Source organism: Aspergillus costaricaensis, assembly GCF_003184835.1.
Source record: "Aspergillus costaricaensis CBS 115574 unplaced genomic scaffold BO79scaffold_4, whole genome shotgun sequence".
Lineage (NCBI taxonomy): Eukaryota > Fungi > Ascomycota > Eurotiomycetes > Eurotiales > Aspergillaceae > Aspergillus > Aspergillus costaricensis.
In genome coordinates, this window is record NW_020291804.1 from 444,767 (window position 1) to 463,164 (window position 18,398).

General features: G+C 51.1%; 4 protein-coding genes across 4 annotated transcripts; 2 read left to right on the plus strand and 2 right to left on the minus strand.

Annotated features, from left to right (window-relative positions):
* Positions 1 to 1,377: 1,377 nt before the first annotated feature.
* On the minus strand, positions 1,378 to 5,576 carry BO79DRAFT_138053 (proteasome regulatory particle lid subunit RPN3; the record flags this gene model as incomplete). Its single annotated transcript, XM_025678144.1, has 5 exons — positions 1,378 to 1,539; positions 1,598 to 2,837; positions 3,504 to 3,646; positions 3,713 to 5,010; positions 5,081 to 5,576. The coding sequence occupies 5 exons, from the start codon at positions 5,574 to 5,576 to the stop codon at positions 1,378 to 1,380; spliced, it is 3,339 nt and encodes a 1,112-aa protein (XP_025543507.1).
* A 724-nt stretch (positions 5,577 to 6,300) lies between these two features.
* BO79DRAFT_242963 (uncharacterized protein) lies at positions 6,301 to 7,217 on the plus strand (the record flags this gene model as incomplete). Its single annotated transcript, XM_025685246.1, has 3 exons — positions 6,301 to 6,426; positions 6,483 to 6,845; positions 6,908 to 7,217. The coding sequence occupies exons 1-3, from the start codon at positions 6,362 to 6,364 to the stop codon at positions 7,215 to 7,217; spliced, it is 738 nt and encodes a 245-aa protein (XP_025543508.1). The 5' UTR covers positions 6,301 to 6,361.
* A 1,344-nt stretch (positions 7,218 to 8,561) lies between these two features.
* Positions 8,562 to 10,472, plus strand: BO79DRAFT_138764 (putative transcription initiation factor TFIID subunit 12; the record flags this gene model as incomplete). Its single annotated transcript, XM_025678169.1, has 2 exons — positions 8,562 to 10,151; positions 10,218 to 10,472. 2 exons carry the CDS (start codon positions 8,562 to 8,564, stop codon positions 10,470 to 10,472), a joined length of 1,845 nt encoding a protein of 614 aa, XP_025543509.1.
* Positions 10,473 to 12,132: 1,660 nt separating this feature from the next.
* Positions 12,133 to 15,511, minus strand: BO79DRAFT_55045 (1-phosphatidylinositol-4-phosphate 5-kinase). Its single transcript, XM_025689410.1, has 3 exons — positions 13,994 to 15,511; positions 12,969 to 13,929; positions 12,133 to 12,916 (listed from the first exon to the last, which is right to left on the minus strand). Exons 1-3 carry the CDS (start codon positions 15,130 to 15,132, stop codon positions 12,398 to 12,400), a joined length of 2,619 nt encoding a protein of 872 aa, XP_025543510.1. The 5' UTR covers positions 15,133 to 15,511; the 3' UTR covers positions 12,133 to 12,397.
* Positions 15,512 to 18,398: the final 2,887 nt, after the last annotated feature.

Consider the following 18,398-nt stretch of genomic DNA (forward strand, 5'->3'; position numbering starts at 1 on the left):
GTTAAGCTGGTGCGGTGCGACTGGAATCTATTGCTCTAAGCAATCTTAGTCCCGCCATATTGTCAGTTGATAAGACCATCTGCAGTATTTCAATAATGACGTGGCTTTCACGACGTCGATCTTGTGTGGTGAAGACAGTGGTTCATGTAGCTGTAATGCAGTGCGGGTTTCGAGAGTTAGCTTTCGCATAGTCGCCATAGTTAGTTAGTTGGTCCTCACAGTATGAAAGGGGAAACTCGAGAGGAGATGCTCAAGATCACAACTTTTCTAAATGCATATGCACCGGATGATTTCTGTTCTTTCTGGGGAAGTCGTATACTGGACACGTCAGCGTTTACTTATCGCAGCATTATGTCTTGCGTACGTAGTTCAGGCGGGTTCACCGCAATGCAGACTGATCCCTTGCCCTAGGATCAGTCTCTTGAGTAATTTGTCAGATGCAATATTTTCGGTGCAGTTCACTCTGTATATAACAGGAAATAGTCTGCTGCTCATGTTCAATTATCCAAAATGGTAGCTGAAAAGCCGTGATCCGTAGCTTCCTGAGAACGCAGTCTGTAGTCAAGCATAATATTGCCTGGATAAAGAGAGTGTCGGAGAGTAATATGCTAAGCCAGCGTCACAAACCCAATACTTCAAGCTGCTGTTCATTCCTATATGCTAGGTGAAGATCATCATACTCTCCACATTGTACTAATCATGGTTCAATCGTTCGGTGTATAAAAGCTAAAGCACGAACCGTGAAGCAGCGTAGCTTGCCGCAAGAGATTGAAATAGGTAGTCTTGAGATGGAACCTTTTACCTGTGTAGTTTTGTCGACTGGTGAAGACACTTGGAGCGTGTATAAGAGGTCGGTTCTGGCAGCAGCAAGGAAAAACTTTGAGGCCACCAAACGAGATTGATATTATCTCCCCATCATGAACACCAAGTGAACCAAAGCAAAGAGGGCAAGTAGATCCCCGCATTCGGTGAGACTGGTCACTTCGGTCCGCCGGCATAAATCATGAGATGGGTGGGTGGAGAAACTCTCCGGTAGGTCCTGACGTTGATAGGATTGAAGCGCAAGTACATCCACGTGAGCCTGGTTAGTCGTTTGCTAATCTACATGAGTGATGCCCATCATAGCTCATGCTCGAATTTTGTAATATCAGGATCAAGAGATGTCACTACCAATGCAACCGAAAATGAAATTGTGTTATGAATAGTCCTTGGGTCTAGGCTCTCTATCAATAGTACAGAAGGTCTACACCAGCAGACTCGCAATAATACAGAGAAGGTAGTGGTACAGGGGCATTGTGTAGCGCCCAATTTCAACAAGGGGAGACTCAGATGAACGCCAATTCCAAAGCAACGCTGATGGATCATCGCTCAAACGTCTCACTTTCTCCGCTTCATGGTCTTCTCGCACATCTGGGCCAACCCAGCCTTGGCGTCGCTGTCGGGGAAGTCGGAGATCGCAGCGACAGCCTTATCCGCATACTCCTGGGCCAGGATACGGGTCTGTTCGACACCGTCGGCCTTGAAAACAAGTTCCCGAGCCTAGTTATCATTCAATGTTAGTGACAAAGCTTGTTTGTTACAATCAGGGTCGCATTACCTTCTGAACATCGCCGGGCTGGCTGAACTTCCGTCCAACCAACGGGCCAAGCTCTGGGAACTGCTTCCAGGCAAAGAGCAGCGGGGCCGTAGCAAGACCAAGCTCTAAGTCTGCACCAGCTGGCTTGCCCAACTCAGCCTCGGTCACGGTATAGTCCAGCATATCGTCCACAAGCTGGAACGCCAGTCCCAAGTTGCGTCCGTACTGGTAAGAGGCTTCGACAACTTCGGGGGCGCTGTGACCCAACACGGCAGTCGACCGGCAGGACTTGCTGATCAAGCTACCCGTCTTCAGGTATGTCTTCTGCAGGTAGTACGAAAGGGTGTCGTCCGTGAAAACGGGGTTCTTCTCGTCCGCAGCCGTGTTCTTCAACTGCATGAACTCGCCCTCAACGAGGTTGGTGATGACAGTCGACATCAGCTCAATGACCTCTGGGTCCCTCAGCCGCGCGAGAGCGACGGAGGCCCGACCCAGCATGAAGTCTCCTGCCAAAACGGCCATCTTGTTTCCGAATTGAAGGTTGGCGGACGTTAAAGAACGACGGGACTCAGCATTATCGATGACGTCGTCGTGCAGGAGGGAAGCAGTGTGGATCAATTCGGTGATTTCAGCAAGCCGCCGCTGGGTGGGCAGGATGTCCTTGTCGCCGGCAAAGTCGTACGGCGCATCTGCACTACCGGATGAGAGCGCATCCAAGTCCGGATTCTTATCGACGAGGATTGAGGGCGAGCTGATTGGGTCGTTCACTGTTGCGGAATTGTTGTCCGTGCCCGTCTTCCGGGGACACAGCGCCGTGGCCTGAGACATCAGCAGCACCAGAAGCGGCCGCATGTGTTTACCCTCACTGCGGGTGTAATATTTGGCCACCTTGTCCAGTGTAGGATGGCCGGACCCGAGCAACTGCCGGAGGTTCTTCGTCAAGAATTTGAGTTCCTTTCCTACCATCCGCAATGGGTCGACGGAGATGCCCGGAGGTGTCTTGGGTAGGCCTTTGAAGATGGTCTGAGCTGCGGAGACGGCGGCACCGAGCGGCGATACATTGTTACGTTTTGTGGGATGATATTTTCGTGATTGGAGCTGGAATTGGTTCGCAACCAATTCATTCCGGAGGCATTGCCAGCAAACTATCGTGGAAGACGTGACGCGTGACGAGAGTACCAGCCCGGATGCTGGCACCGTGCGTGCTTTCATTTTCGGGGGATGTGTGAGGAAAGTAGCTAGAATTGAGTCAAACAAGATGCTAAGATCATAATACCGGGAAAGAGGATGATTGAAAGCCGGGCCAGGTCCGGGGCCGCACCAGTGCCTGGATGGATGGATGAGGCGCAATTAACACCCGCCGAAGATTTCGAGACGGAGGTTGCCTCGGGCCGGGTCGGGGCTCTGGGCCCGTCCCTGCCGCATCTAGTTCTCTCCCTGTATCTTCCCTCCGTCTTCCACCACACCACTCTACTACAGTATTCAAATAGTATTCCACACACACACACACACACACACACACACACACACACACACACACAATATGACAGACATTTGTTTCAATTCAGCTCACTTGATCATGGCTGCAAGGGTTTTCTGATCTATTATGATGGGAAATTACAACAGAAAACCAAGGTCACGCTTCTCCTCCGCCCCGCAAGAGACAAACTCGGCAGGCCGAACAGCATCTACAGCAGAAACCACCTGTGCAACAGTACAAACGAGCCGGTCCAATGATACATAAGAGACATGGGAGATCACGCCGGCGAAGCTCAGTCCTACCCATTGCTTCATACACACCCGAACGACGACACTGCAAATAAGAACACATTGTTGAAAAGCTTCCCTCCGTTTCTGAACCCAACGGGACGGGATATAACAGGATTACAAACGAAAAGCTGATGTATGCTTATAACTTCACACCCACTAGATTGCATCGAAATCGCCGCCGGCATCCTCGTCATCCATGTCTCCTTCCTGGATCTCCTTGGCCAACTCCCGCTCACGCTCCCGTGCCTCCTGCGCACTCTTTAATTCCAGACGGTGTTGGTTCATGGGGAACCGCATGGCCTATTGGCAAAATAGTTAGCTGAGAACTCTCCGTAGAGCACAATGATATATCTCGTAGAAACTCACCTTGACGCTTTCGTCGTGGAGACTCAAGCAAGCTCTGATGCGCTCATGGAACACCTCTCCGGGTTCCCTGGTCGCATAGATGTCTCCCACTTCCTTGCTCTTCATGAATCCGTGCTCGTGGTCCAAGCTGGCCTCGATCACACCGTCGCGGATAGCCTTGGCCACAATGTACTCGGCAGACTCCTCGCTGTCCAGTCCGAGACGCAGGCAAATATCCCGGAGCGAGATGCGAGAGTAGGAGAGAGACATCATACGAATGCCGGTCTTGATAACGTTCTGGCGCAGACGCAAGATAAGAGTGTACGTACCGTCCTTGCGGAACGTCGCACTGTGGGTGTTGACGATGTTGAGGAATCCATCAAGGTCACCCACACTGACAGCTTGAACAAGGAGGAAGTAGGGGTGCATGGCGCGCTCAAGAGCGGGCTGTCGGAAAATGGCCCGGTCGGGAATGTCACCCATGAGGAGCTCCACCACGACGAGCAGTTTATGAGAAGCCTGGTAGAAACCGCGCGCACTGTGACTGGAAGGCGACTTGCGAGTGGCACCGATCAAGTGCCCATGGGCATCGGTGTACTGCAACTGAATGGCCCGGATGCGACCCAGGTAGTAGAGGTACCGGGCGATCTGGTTGTTGGACGCCGATGGGGGGAATTTGTTGTGCGAAATGAGAAGGTCTGCCTGTGAGATGTGAGACGTAGATAGGTAGTTGCGCAGCAGTAGCGTCATCACGGTAGCTTGGGTGTCTACATCCTTGCGAAGCACTGCCGTCCGCAGGGCTGCGAGCAAGGGCTGGCGGATCTTAGTCACGGTGGCAGCAGGCGATGGGGGAAGGGGAGCGATCTGCTCATAGAAGAGAGAGTAGTAGAAGTAGACACGAGCTGCCAGAGAGTCAAGGGTACGGCGGTTAAGCGTCCGCAGACGCTCAATCAGATTCGTCGAGAACTTGGCACCCAGCTGGATCTCCTTCTTGTCATACAAGAAGATCTGGACGAGGATAGACATATAAATATCAACCTCGGGCAGGGTTTCCTTGGGAGCAGACTTGGTCTTCTCCGACTCAATCTCCATCTTCGCGCTGGACCGAGCACCGGCCAGGGCACCTGCTTGGTCAAGAGCATTCAACAAGAATGAAGCGGTAACACTTGACGATGAGTAAGTCTCCTCGATAACTTCTGCTAGCACATCACCCGTGATGTGTTTGCGCATGGACGATATCGAGCGCAGGACGCGGAGGGTGAATCTGGGGTCGAAGTGGGTAACGGCTCGTTCGAGGAGGGTAAAGTTGGTCTTGATGTCTACATGGAACGCATGGCAGCATTAGTACAGGGCACTGGGCGGATAAACGCCAGAATAGATAAAACCAACCTTGGATGGCCTTGGTCTTAGGATCAACCTCGGGCTCGGCATCCTCGCCCTCAGCACCCTCCATGGCGACGTCGCCTTCTTTGTCCGTTCCTTTCTCGCCGGATAACCTGGAACCCTTGGTAGGGGGCACTACAACAGTCATCTTCTCGTCACCCTTGCGGTCTTGACTGGCGTTGAATGAGGATGTAGGCCCACCTGCCGTATCCTCTCCCATCTCAACATCTTCCGAGCCATTCACGCCATTCTCCGTCGGGTCGGACCCGTTGGCACGCGGCTGATCACGCTGCTCACCCATTCCGGAGTTGGCAGTATTATTCGACGAGGCGCCTTTCGTGGTAGAGGCAGCTTTGGCCTTGTTGGCAGCAGCGCGGGTAGGCGCCGGCTTATCTTTGTTGGAACTAGAGCTCTGCGAAGTGGAGCGTCCCTTCTCACCGTTAGCAGATGAAGAGGTATCTGACTTGCTGTTCGATCTCAGAGAGCGCCTTTCAGCCGGCATCTTTCGTTGGAGGTTCTTGTCTGTTTTCTCTTTTTCCAGCTATGAAGCTCAGGTGAGCACTGGGGACCGCGGTACCGGAGACACAGGAAGGGGGTTTTTGGATGAAAGACCACTATCCAGAGTCCGGGGATGCAGGAATGAAAAGGACAAGAGTCACAGCGAGCGAAGCCAAAAGGACCAAGATGCGGGGCGGGGGATGATGAAGGATGGGGGATTGGGTTGAGGTTTGGGAGCAGATGGTTGATGAGGTGGTGATGTGATGTCAAGGCTGGCTCTGGATGGACAGCGAGAGAACCAGCACAGGGAGCTTAGTCAGTGTCGGGCCAGTTGGGGGTTCGAGCTTACCAACGGAGCAATCGGTCAGCTGTGAGACCGGCGTGACGCGCTGTCGGGTTTCTGTCAAGAGAAATTGGTTGGTGGCTCGGAAAAGAGGCAATGGCCGTGTGGGAAGGGGTGCAATCCGATTGCTTGGTAGAGAAGAAGAAGGTCCGAATTGCTGGAGAATTTCGGTCGCAGGCAGTTAGTTAGTTGTTCGGGGTTGCGTTGCCACCAAATCCTCATTCCCGGCCAGTTTCAGACCGCCTGAGGCAGAAACAGCTGGGAAGCTCTGCTTGGCGTGTTTACCCGTGTTGCTTTGACCAGTCCAATGTATTTACTAGTTAGTTGCTTGCTAGTCTAGTCATTGATTGTTGTTTCTATTCTCCCCGCAGCGATAACAAACTCACTCACTGAAGCACAAGATCTCTCATTCCCACACCCCTCAACCCAGAAAAGAGAAAAGAACAATGTCGCTTCTTGAAAGTCATCTAGAGCAGATCGCATTGTCTTCTAATGCCATTGCGGAGCTACCGTATGCATCCCCCTCTCACCTTGCTTCGTACCCGGCATTGATTGCTTTTGCCCCAGGTTTCCCCAACCGCGGATCTTCACCAACGCGCTGCTAGGCCCCCACGATATCACCTCCTTGATTCGAGATACGGAGGCTCATGAACGGGCCCTCTTCCAATCTGATCCCTCCGTCAAATCCGTCGGCTCCCAGCGACGTCCCACCCGACGTGGCACGCAGTTTGCGCAGGATTCAGAGGGCGAGTCCATGGCAAGTCGGATTTATTCCGCTAGAGATAACAAGAGTCAATCAGCTGTCGCAAGGGTCCTGGGGGCTGATATGATGGAGGAGATCAAGCGATCCGCTGGCACGTCCAGTAGGGGTCGTGGTGAAGTCAATGTCGACGTTCTACTCCAGGGCGCAGAGATTCTCTGCAATGTCTAGTACGCTCATCCTTGCTCCTCAAGTGCCATTTCATGCTTACGATTACTGACTACCTGCAAAGTCCTGTCGCTGGTGCGCATGAGAAGATTGCCAGTCTACGTTATCGTCACGAGCTGATATCGGGTTCCATCAACGAATTGGAGGCACGTGTGGCCAGAAACACCGCAGAGTTGGAAAAGATGAGCCACTCCTATGGAGATGACTTTGATGAATATGATGGCGTCGATTCTACACCACCCGAGGTGGCTGATGTCACGGATGCTGACCTTGAGCAAGAAATGGCGGAGATTCGCGAGCTGGAGAGAAAGAAACGCACTTTGGAAGCCCGTGTTCACGGCATGGAACGAGACCTCGGTGGGCTGTTGGGCTGAGAGCTACGGGGAGTTCTATTCTATCCGCCATTTTCAGCGAGACCGTGATGTTGGGCACTCACAACGTCGCCTCAATATTCAGAAGGCAGGCCGTTCCCATACAGATACGGTGGACACCACTAGGTACCACTATGGCTGATCCAGATGGCTATCATTGGTACGACAGGAAGTCTCTGAAAAACCATGTCTAGCCCGACAAACCATCCAGCTTCGATGGATGCTGTGCGGCTTCTCCCCAACTTGGCTTTTTGCCAATATCGCTAGATGTTCTGCAGCTTCTGGTGCGGCCAAGTCCGGCCACGGAGACTCGTCAGGACTGCATGCTTGCGCTTATATCATCATTATTAACTTTTAGCGAGGATGTACCGCGATCTGAACTGCCAGGACTAGCTATTCCTTGCTATTCCTTGGGGCGCATCATCTCAATGCGTCTCATACAGGCATTACGCGGCTAACTTGAGCAATGAATTTGGTACATTGCACATCAAAGATGTCGATCAGTTTGTGTATAGGCATGACCACTCCGCACCGGTTGAGTGTCTCGGAGTCCTCCAAGGAGAATTACCATATCACCTAGAGGTTTTATCATTATAGGAGATATTCGGTCTTGTCCTACTTTGTTGAATCAAAAATATCCATTATTTAAGTGAGCTTGTTGTAACCATCACCTAGCCCTGGCTTCATCTCTTGTAGAATCGGCATTTCCCCCTGGAGCTTTATTCACTCTCCCCCTTACTCAATTAGCCTTACTTTAGTTACGCAACAGCGTATATAAAAGCGTCTCCTCATCGCACCGTCAGAGCTTCACACCATCCGGGAGAGGAGACCGAACCATTAGATCAGTGCTGCTTCAGACGTTTCTCATTCAATACATCACACCTGTATGAGAGCGTCCAGAAAAGCCGAAGTGATCCGTAAGACAAACGTTGTTCAATTCCACTGTTATAAATGGACTTGAGTGTTACTGGCTCTCCTCACTTCATTTGCTCGTTATTGAGAACCGGCAGTGAGCACTTGTGCCAAGCCTCAGGCTCGCCGACCCCCAATTGCCATCTCCAAATCTCTCACTTCTTTCCCCCCCGATCAACCTTCCGCTCCGCTCCTCCATCCTCTCAGACGAGATATAGCTGTGATTTGTCAAAGCCTTCGCTCCTAGGCATAGTCTCATCTAATCTCGTTTCGTTCCGATCCCCTTTTACCTTCTTTAACGCCTGTCGGGGCGCTCGGGACACGTGCCTGAGAAACCCGCTCTCCGCTATCCCCAACAGTGTTATCCAACCTCTTCCCCCCATCGCTGTCTTCACTTTTCCCCCACAACGCAGCCCAATCACCATCATTGCCAGGATGGACAACTCACAGGCACAGCCCCAGGCTGCTCAACCCCAGGCCCCTGCAGCCCAGCCGATGATGCCGCAGCACTCCAACCTGATCCGAACCGACCAAGTCCAGAAGCTCCCCCATCTCAACGACCAGCAGAAAGCCCAACACACCCAGCTCGTGCGGACCTTATGGGAGCATCTCAATAGTCGGGAACCGCAGACTACAGAGTATCAACAGGCTCACGCGAGACTGACCCAGATCTCTCAAAATCTCATGAAAGGCATGCGCGCGTTCCAGCAGAGCCGCCAAATGCAGCACCAGCAATTGCAAGCGGCAAACGCTGCGCAACCAGGTCAACCAGTCCAGCGGTCGCAGTCGGTCAATCCGCAGAATTTCGCGCAGCTTCTCCCGCAGATCCAGCAGAAGGTCAACACGCTGCAGTTCTTCCTCCCTCCAAACATCAGCAACGAGCAGGCCCAGACCTGGCTCCCCGAAGCCAAACTACGATATGGCATCGCGCTTCAGAAGCAGGAGATCGGACGGGCGCGGATCGCGGATCTCAGACAACAGTTTGCGACGCGTCAGTCGGCGGGAAATATGACCCAGGAGGAGGTGCAGGAGTTCAAGAACCGGCAACTTGCGGCGGAGAAGCTTTACCGCGAGGGAAGCGACTTCCTGAACAAATTCAAGGAACAGCAGGATACCTTTAAGGCCCAGCAACAGCGAGCTGGTGTCCAACAACATGTTCCTGCTCAAGCGCATCCTCAACAAGCTCCTACTCAAGCTGCGCCCGGTACAGCTGCTGGCCCCGCCGACGGCCGTCCACCAAGTGTCCCCGGCACCATGCATCCAGGCCAGACCCCTACTCCGGCTCCTCACACCATAACTTCGGCAGTTTCCGCTGCACGCAACCAGGCGGGACAGACTGCGATGTCGCCTTCGACTTCACAGCCTGGTCAGACGCCAACCACACAGGGCGCCACGCCTGCCGTCTCTGCTGTGCCCCAGCAGCAGCAGCAGCCGCCACAGCAAGCACCTCAGCAACAGCCGCAGGCCCAGGTCCAGGTCCAGGCACAGTCACAGCAGGGCCCACCCGGTTCACAGGTCACCTTCACTCAAGTCCCCAACGTGGACGGTTCAACTCCAACTCCTCCTGGGGCTCAGACCATGGTCCAACCTCGTCCTTTGTCTCAGCAGGCTGCCATGGCTCAAGCTGCGCAGAACTACTCTAACAACAACGTTAACAACAATAACAACATGAACCAGCAGCAGAACGTTACCCAGCCTGGGGCCAACACTCACGCTCACCCCCAGGGCTACATCCCCAACCGCTCCGCTGATACTAACGCGCGTAGCATCAATATGGCCATCCCGAAGAACTTGAACGTGCCTCCTCCAGAGCCCGTCAACATGGCTCCCGCTCGACCCACGTTGTCTGGCGGACCCAGTCACGGCGCAGTTGGTGTCATGAATCAGCCTGCAATCCAGAAACACCCTGGCTACGTGCTCGAGGGTGAAGGTCAGCGCGTTCTGAGCAAGAAGATGCTGGATATTCTTGTTCGTCAGGTCACTGGTGGTGGTGAAGGTGAAGGACTCACTCCTGATGCTGAAGAGGTAAGTCGCGTTAGTTCCTATAATTCTTCTCAGAATCAATAAAAGTCTAATTGTCCTTGTGTGCAGTTCATCCTTCAAATGGCAGATGACTTTGTTGACGATGTGATCACTGATGCCTGCCGTCTCGCCAAACTGCGCCCGTCCTCGACTCTCGAGATCCGCGATATTCAGCTGGTCTTGGAGCGCAAGTACAATATGCGTATCTCTGGATTCTCCACTGACGACCTGCGCACTGTCAAGAAGCCTCAGCCCACTCAAGGATGGACCCAGAAGATGTCCGCTATCCAGGCTGCTAAGGTTACCCAAGGCAAGGCCGAGTAATAACGCGACTTCGCTATTTTCCGTTACGACTTTCACGCGCGCGCTCTACTTTCGGTGCTCACTTTGAGCTTTGATGCATCTCTCACAAAGACGAGAAACTCACAGAAGATGGGTGTGCACGAAAGCACTCACTTTACCTATCTATCTTCCACCACAACTTTCAAACTCACAACACCAAAACATAATAAAACAAAAGTGTCTCTAACAGCAACTACCAGAAATGATTGAATCACTGGATTGAGGTGGCGTTCACGGGAGGCGGCAGGCGGTCTTTTTTTTTTTCTCTTTTTTCTCTTCCTTACTTTTACTCTTGTGTTTTACTTCTCTCCCTCCAGCCCAATCCCACTCACATCCTAACGACTCGTCCGTGAATGGCATCGGGACGGATGAACTTTTCATGCATCTTGCTATGGCGTCATCTGTGTTCTTTTTATTCACCCTCTGGTCGATCTTCGCGAATTCACGTTTCCATTTTTCTCTTGTTTCCCTTTCCTCAAAGCCAAGCCATAGTTATTTTCCTATGGCGTACTTTTTTTCTTCTCTTCTCTTCTTTAATGCTCCCTTTTTCTTTCTTCTTTCTTCTCTAACTTGTGATGAACCTTCTTATATTTCCTTCTTTCTTCCCTATCAAGGTGTTTTCCTGCTTACTGCTTGACTTTGATGCTTTTTTCCTTGCTCGGTTACGCTGGTTGTTCAATTTGAACATGGAAATACCCACTTAGGCAAAGTAGTGTCGGTGCGAAATGAATTATGATTTGGATTTGTGGGCTGAAATATAACCTGCTTTCTTGAACTAAGGTGGTAGTAGTAGTAGTAGTCTTAATAGTAGTCGTAAATTGCTATACATTTCTTCTATCCCCTTTAATGTCTACGAGTAGTCGGTGATTGCTACTACATGTGGACTCAGTATCTACGTATGCTTCCAGTCTACAAAGATAAGACCTCTAGAGTATCAGGACATTGATTCATTGAACAGAAAAAGGCGATGATGGTATCAATTCTCTACTTGCTGTGCGTCTTCTATCAATCTTCTAAAGGAAAGACGAGCTCAATGAGATAAGAGGAATGCGTTTGAAAAAAAAGAAAAAGCAGAACATCAGTGGGAAAACACCAACAGAATTAAGTCGCTCGAACCTGCTCACGCGCACAAGTCGCTTCTCCCGTCCATGTATACAAATCAAACAGAGGCCCAATGATGCCAAACAACCAGACAATGTATGCTAAGCCAAAAGATGTGGAAAGGGCAAGGAAAGAAATATAGTCAGTCAAAGAGTGAGGCCGGATAAGAAATCCAGATGTAGTAGGTGAGTGTTCAGCAGTATGAAGTTTGCACAAAGGGAACAAAAAAAATGAGAAAACGGTAGAAATATTTGATACAGGAAAGTTGTGGGTCATGTCGAAGCAAGTAGATCGGTTGATACCAATTGATTCTCCATGACCAAAAATCAGAATGCACAAGCTAAAAAGCTTGACTCGACAGAACGGGCTGTCGAGACATGACACTAGGAAAGAGGAGAGGTTGAAAAAAAAGACAGACAATAGAAGTGAGTGAGAGACAGGTAGTTGATACAAAAGATGTTAGAAAACATGATCGAATATTGCTTGCCATGCAGTGTTGGTAGAAATGAAAGTAGAGCCCCCGAATGATACCATTTGATCAGAGGAATGATCCGTATCAAGCAGGAGCCATTGGATGTCAGGGTTGATCCTGACAGACGGGCAGGGCCCGATGATGCAAAAGGAATCACATCAATCGTGGTAACATGAGACTATCACAGAGATGCTTGCGGGACAAAGGTGGAAGATGAGGAGAAGATGCGTTGCGGGCAGCAGTAGAGGATCCGTGGCGCCAGGGTATGAACAAAGCATTATGAGCTGCGAACGAGGATATCATGAAAAACGACTGGAAATTAGCACCGTGACGGTTATTGTCTGCCGGAGACAGAAACCATGCCAGGTTGCTCATTCCGAGACACTGCCTTGCCTTTTCCAGCGAAGGGCATCCCATTTTGTTGAGGAATCGGAGGAAGTTCCTTTTCCGCCGCAGAAGGTGGACCATGGCGACTATGTTGGCTTTGCCCTCCAACGCTACTGGCCTCTCCAGCCTCATCGACGATCGGCAAGAATGAAGGCGCAACAACGCCGCTGGGGTCTGACGAGTCTCGAACAGTCGATAGCGTCCGAGGCTGGGCGTGCGAGACATCCTTGGCAGCCTCCTTCTCAGCTGCTTGCATGGTCCGTTCGACAGACTCGGAACGCTCCACTGAGGGCCTACCCTCTGCTCGGGCTTCCCGATGTCGTTCGGCTTCCTCCTTGGACATTGTGATGCCCTTGATGAAGTTGATGAACCGATCACCGTAGCCCTCTGGTGGTATAGGCGAAATTTGTGTTCGGTCATGTGAAAGACCCTTGAAAAAGTGTTCAATCTTCTTCACCATTCCGTACTGCACAGCCAGTTAGTCAAAAGACCCAATTGTTCCAATGCAATCAACTTACGTGAGTCAAGCAGTCAATGATTCCAAGATAATAGATCTCCTCGCCGGGCTGGCCGTTTTCGTGCGTGGCGCGGAATCCACCATCATCGGCATAGAAGACATGGAATTTCCGTTCATCAAGAATCTCCTCGGGCATCTTAGCGGCCGCTTTGTCAAGCGGCACTGGACGCTCACGCTTGATCAGCATGCGCAGTTCGCGGGCCTTGCGCTCATTCTCCAGTTTGGAAGGCGTGCGCATCAGCATATTTGGACTGGCTTCTTCCTCACGGTCACCCCCGGGTTGGAAAACCTGTAGCGTCTTGTCCCGCAGCTTCTCCTCGTTCCCTCGTCCTACGTCGTGGATACCCACTAAAAGAGAGTAGTCCATGATCTTCAACTTCTTCAGCAATTCAACATCACGTTTGAGCTGAGCCAAAAAGAAGTCCCGCTTTGACGGACCACACTGTATCTCGCGATTCCTCCGGACCCAGTTCAAATCCTTCAAAGTCGCTCTCGGGTTCTTCTCCAAATCCTCCTCGCGCAGATCACGTCCAATCATCGAACCCTTCAAGTCGAATGTCTGGTGGATATCGCGGTGAGGAGGGAACAGGTTGTTCATGACAACGAAGTGGATTTTGCGACCATAGGCCATCTTAACGCGATGGAGACCGTAGAATTGCGAAATCAAAGTGTTCGGGTTTTGCTCGACATGTCTGTAGTATTCCGGAAGAATCTTCCGCAATAGTTTGTGTTCGGAATGATGAATTGTTTTGATGATGTATTTGTAGTCTCTGGAAAAGTAGAAGAAGCTTCCACTCTTTCCTGGCGAGCCAAGTTCAGAAAGGATGTATTTGCTGGTTAGGGACATCAGGTAGTCGGCCGGATCAAGTCGGAACTTTGCCCGAAGGTGACGGAAAACCCAGGGCGCATAGTCCTTGAATTTGAAATCGTATTTGGCGGAAGGGGTCAATTCGTTTCCGGTTCTGTCCAACATCAACGATCAGTAACGTAATGGCAAATATAGTGAGCAATAACCTAGGCGCATACATATCAAAAGAGAACTTGTGCTTTGCCTCAAAGTCGGCCGGAGTCAGCTCCCGATCCATCTTCGCATTGATCCTCGACACCGTGAACCGAATGCCGGTGAGCATGTTGTAAGCAGTAACATAATTCACATGATTCTGGTCGACCCTGGTGCCAACGATAACGTGGTCGTCGTCGTCATCATCCCGACGTCTTCTCTTAGAAGCTCGCCTCTGTTTGATTGCTTCCGCCCATCGAGCCGCATCTTCGTCCGGAGGGGCATCGTCGGAAAGCATATCTGACTGGTTGGTGCGGGTGGCGCGCCGGGCCAAGCTGAAAGAAGTACGGCGAATTCCGGCCGTGGGAGACAACCGACCGCTGCTGTAGGCAGCATCCTCAGTTTGGTCCCGGCTACTCCGGCGCCCGCTGCTGTTTCGTGGGACTTGCAACGTGTGTCGATGTCGAAGGCCGGTGTTGTTCGGATCTTGCGCATTAACGTCCATGCCAGATGGTACAGGGGGAGAAGAGTACCGATGGGGACTCTTCTGAGAGGGCGAGGAGGGCGACAATCGATCGGGATCCGGCGAGAGACGGCCAGCGTCATCAGGCTGAGAGGTGGACAATCGCGTCGCCGAAGCATTAGCCACTACATCGGGAGCAACCAGATCATCAGCGGACGGTCGAGGGTAGTCTCCATTCACCGTCGGCTTGCCGTTGAGCGATCGGGGGTTCAACGTCCCATTGATCTGCTGACTGGTGACCGATGCCGTCGGCGAGGCTGCACGAACGCTTCTTTCGACTGACTTCCTGGAGACATCGCGATCTAATGTTGTCGAGGGCCTCCCGCCTTCTCTGGGTTCCCGGGCCGAACCATTTCCCAAGGAGTGCATGCTGCCGTCTTTCGAATGCGGCAATTCCCTCGTATATGAGCTGGCACTGGAGCGCGGACCATTCAGGGAGTAGGCACTGCCGTTGGTGAGTTGGCGGTCATTTGGAGGGGCATCCAGATGGTTCGTGTCGCCATTGGGCCAATTTGTCCATAAGAACGTATTTCCGACGGACGTTTTCTCCGACGTTTTCCCCTGCGGTGAGTCGAATGGACGCGGGTGAGTAGCCGTTGCAGTGGACGATTGGTATGCGACGTCGTTAGAGAAGGAGGGCATGGTCGCTTGGGTTGGCTCAGAAGTCCAGCGGAGACAGAGAGGTAGGGAGAGCGGGATGGAGGAAGTAGCGATGAGGGAAGGTCGGTATTAGCCTCAGGATTTAGGGGCAGGTAGGAGTACTGAGGTCCCGGGTCGTTGGAAAGTCGAAAGACCCTATCGGCGACGCAACGGGTAGAAGGGAGGGGGTAAGAGCGCGAGAGGAAGGGGGGGGGAGGAGATTAATCGATCAATGGCAGCGGTTGCAATGCAAGAACAGTCAAAGTTCCCGGATTAAGCTGGGGAAGCCAGCGGGCGGCAGAAAGTTTAACGACTGATAGGCATATTCAGGCGAACACTAGACGAGGCAGATGGTACGACACAATCGACGTGTCCCGCGGTTTGAGGTTTGGCGTGGAGGCTGGTAGAATCGGTCCGATGAAGGTGACGGGGGGTGTGGAAAAGGTGTACAATCGAAATTAAAACAGGTGAGAGAAACGAAGAGTTGTACGGTCGGGGTATCAGTTGCAGTAACTAGCGACAAGCAGGAAAAGGAAAGGATGAGGTTGGCAGCGATAGGGAAAGACGAAAGGCGAGTTCTGGTGGAATGGACAGAAGAGGAGGGGAGGAGGATGGCGAAATGATGGGGGGGGGGAGAGCAGCAGGATAAGAGAATGAAGTTGGAGCGAAGACGCAAGAGAGCGAGAGAGCGAGTGAGAGAGAGAGAGAGCGAAACGGGAGAGCGAGAGCGAAAGAGAGACAACCCGAGAGAGACTCCAGAAGATGCCAAGGTCCGAGACGGTACCCGTATTTCGCAAGCTAAAAAAAACGAACGAACGTGGAGAGTTTACGGCTTGCACTGTGCCTTGGCTAGAACTGGTGGTAACTGGTAACGGTAATACCACGCGAAAGGGGAGGAGAGAGAGACAGGCACAACTACGTAAAAAGAGTGTGTGTGAGAGAGAGAAGACGAATGGACAGTGCAAAGGAGAGAGAGAAAGGAAAAAGAAGAAGTCTAGGGAAGATTTGTCAATCCTTTTCCTTTTGACAACAACACAACAAAACCCCCCTTCCTGTCTCACTTTTTTTTTTCCAGCCTAATAATAATATGATCTGAGAGATTACTGTATATGTGTGGTTGTTATTATTACGATGATTATTAACTCCTTCCCAGAAGTTGCTGAAAAACAAAGTTAGACCCAAAGTGCAAAAGAAGGGGAAAGGACCCGGTTTGGAGGTGAGTGAGTAAGTGAGTCTGGTCCGATAATAAGGAAAGAGTAGCACCAGCTCCACTCTTCAGCTTTCCTCGGGTTGTTGGTTGGGTACTGATCCGTGTACCGATGAATGGCAAGTAGTATATCTAGGTAAGAATCACACCCTCCATCAGAAAGAAAGAAAAAAGTTAGATTCTAAATCTGAGCAGTCAGAGAGATCATTCAACAATCTTCAATCCCATCCCCATGCAAATATGCAACAGAATAAAAAAAAACAAGGTATCTTATCTTTCCGATGTGTTCCCCCCTCTCTCCTCCCCGTGACTGACCGAACCACTCATACATACATCCATCCATACATACATACATACTAGTACTTCCATACCGTATGTAAGTATGGTGGTATCAGGAGGCTTGGCATGATGACCCCGTCGCAGGCAGACATCTAAAAGGTCATCCATCAATCATTTAACTAACCATCCTCACGCCCTGAGCCGATCAACCTACTGAACCCTTAACTAAGCCCTGAAAGGGTTCTCTCTCTAGCTGTTCTCGTCAATTGAACAACAAAAGACACTTTTCCGTCTCTACTAGTCATATACATAAACTACTCAAACAGATAATGCCAGATAAAATAAAAGGGGAACGAGGCACAGTAAGGTACAACCGAAACCTCCTTACCACTCACACACGCTGGCTGCATGCAAGACGAGAGATAACCATCCAACACAACGACCACCGGAGAGATTGATGAGCACGTACAGGGCAGGATGCATAAGGAACATCTGTCGGGTCGTGTCTCCACCCGTCCATGACATGTTAGATTGGAAAATCGTGTTCGAGCTACTACTACTACTACTACTTTCAGAGAAGTGACTGACTAGCCGGCCCCTGATTGAATCTTTGGGGGGGCAAGAGCTGTCGCAATGATCTCCAGCGTATGGAGTAGATTGGTGGGACACTTTTCATATCCAACAACACCTGGCCTTTCCGCGCCCCCGTCGATTATAATTGCCTTCGATTTGAAAAGTAGGGATAGGCAGATGAAGCACACTCACTTACTCCCTCCACACACACACACGCACACACTGTGAAGGCAGCCCAGCCCAGCCCGCACCCCCTGGTTTACTGATTACGTGCCCGCCCAATGCAGGAATGACCCTCGTCAATAAAAAATGACAAATGATAGCTACAGATCTTCCATCTCTCAAGCCATGTACGCAGTAAATACATCTGGCTTGCATTATGGCTGCCAACGTCAGAATTCCTCCGGAAAAACGGTGGCTGGGGCTATAATAACCAACGACTACTAACTAAACCAACGATCCGGCGTCTCGACTCGATTCCTCAAACTCGAGAACTGACATTCGATACAACAACAGAATCAAATTGAGTGGTATATTATCTCCTTAACAGTAACATACTAGATAGTAGCAGCCCATCCCGCCTTTCCAGTGGATTCTGCACTGATGATCACCAGTAATGCCAACGTCACATCATCCCCCCCTCAAAACCAACTTCCTCCTTGCCCTGACGCAATAGGTACTACTCACAAGGTAGGGAGTTTCCCACCACCCACGATGTATCAGGTCACCTGCAAAGCGAATCAATCCAATCATTGCGCATATTAACTAAACGATAGGCGGGAGAATCACAACCCATCCCATCCCATCCCCAGCCCTAGCCAGGGATGAACATTCTGTATGTGCAGCGGAAAGATACTTACTACTACACTTGACGTCGTTCCGAATCGATTCAATTCAATTCAATTCAATTCGTTTCATTTCAACACCAAGGACGATTTCTGTATCCCCAATACCGGGCCACCAAACATACCCCCCGTAACATTGCAAAGCCCCAGGCACATAAACACCCACCTCTCTCCTCGGAGTTAACCAACTACTTCCTTAATCAAGTAACTAATACCACGGAGTAATAACCTAACTTATCATTTTTATGAACACAATTACTTAATTAATCAATCAATTATCCCTGACTCAGCGGATCACCCGGAAAGGAAAGAAACCACAACCACTCAGCAGAGGGAGGCAAAAATTGGACCTAGAAGGTGAGTGG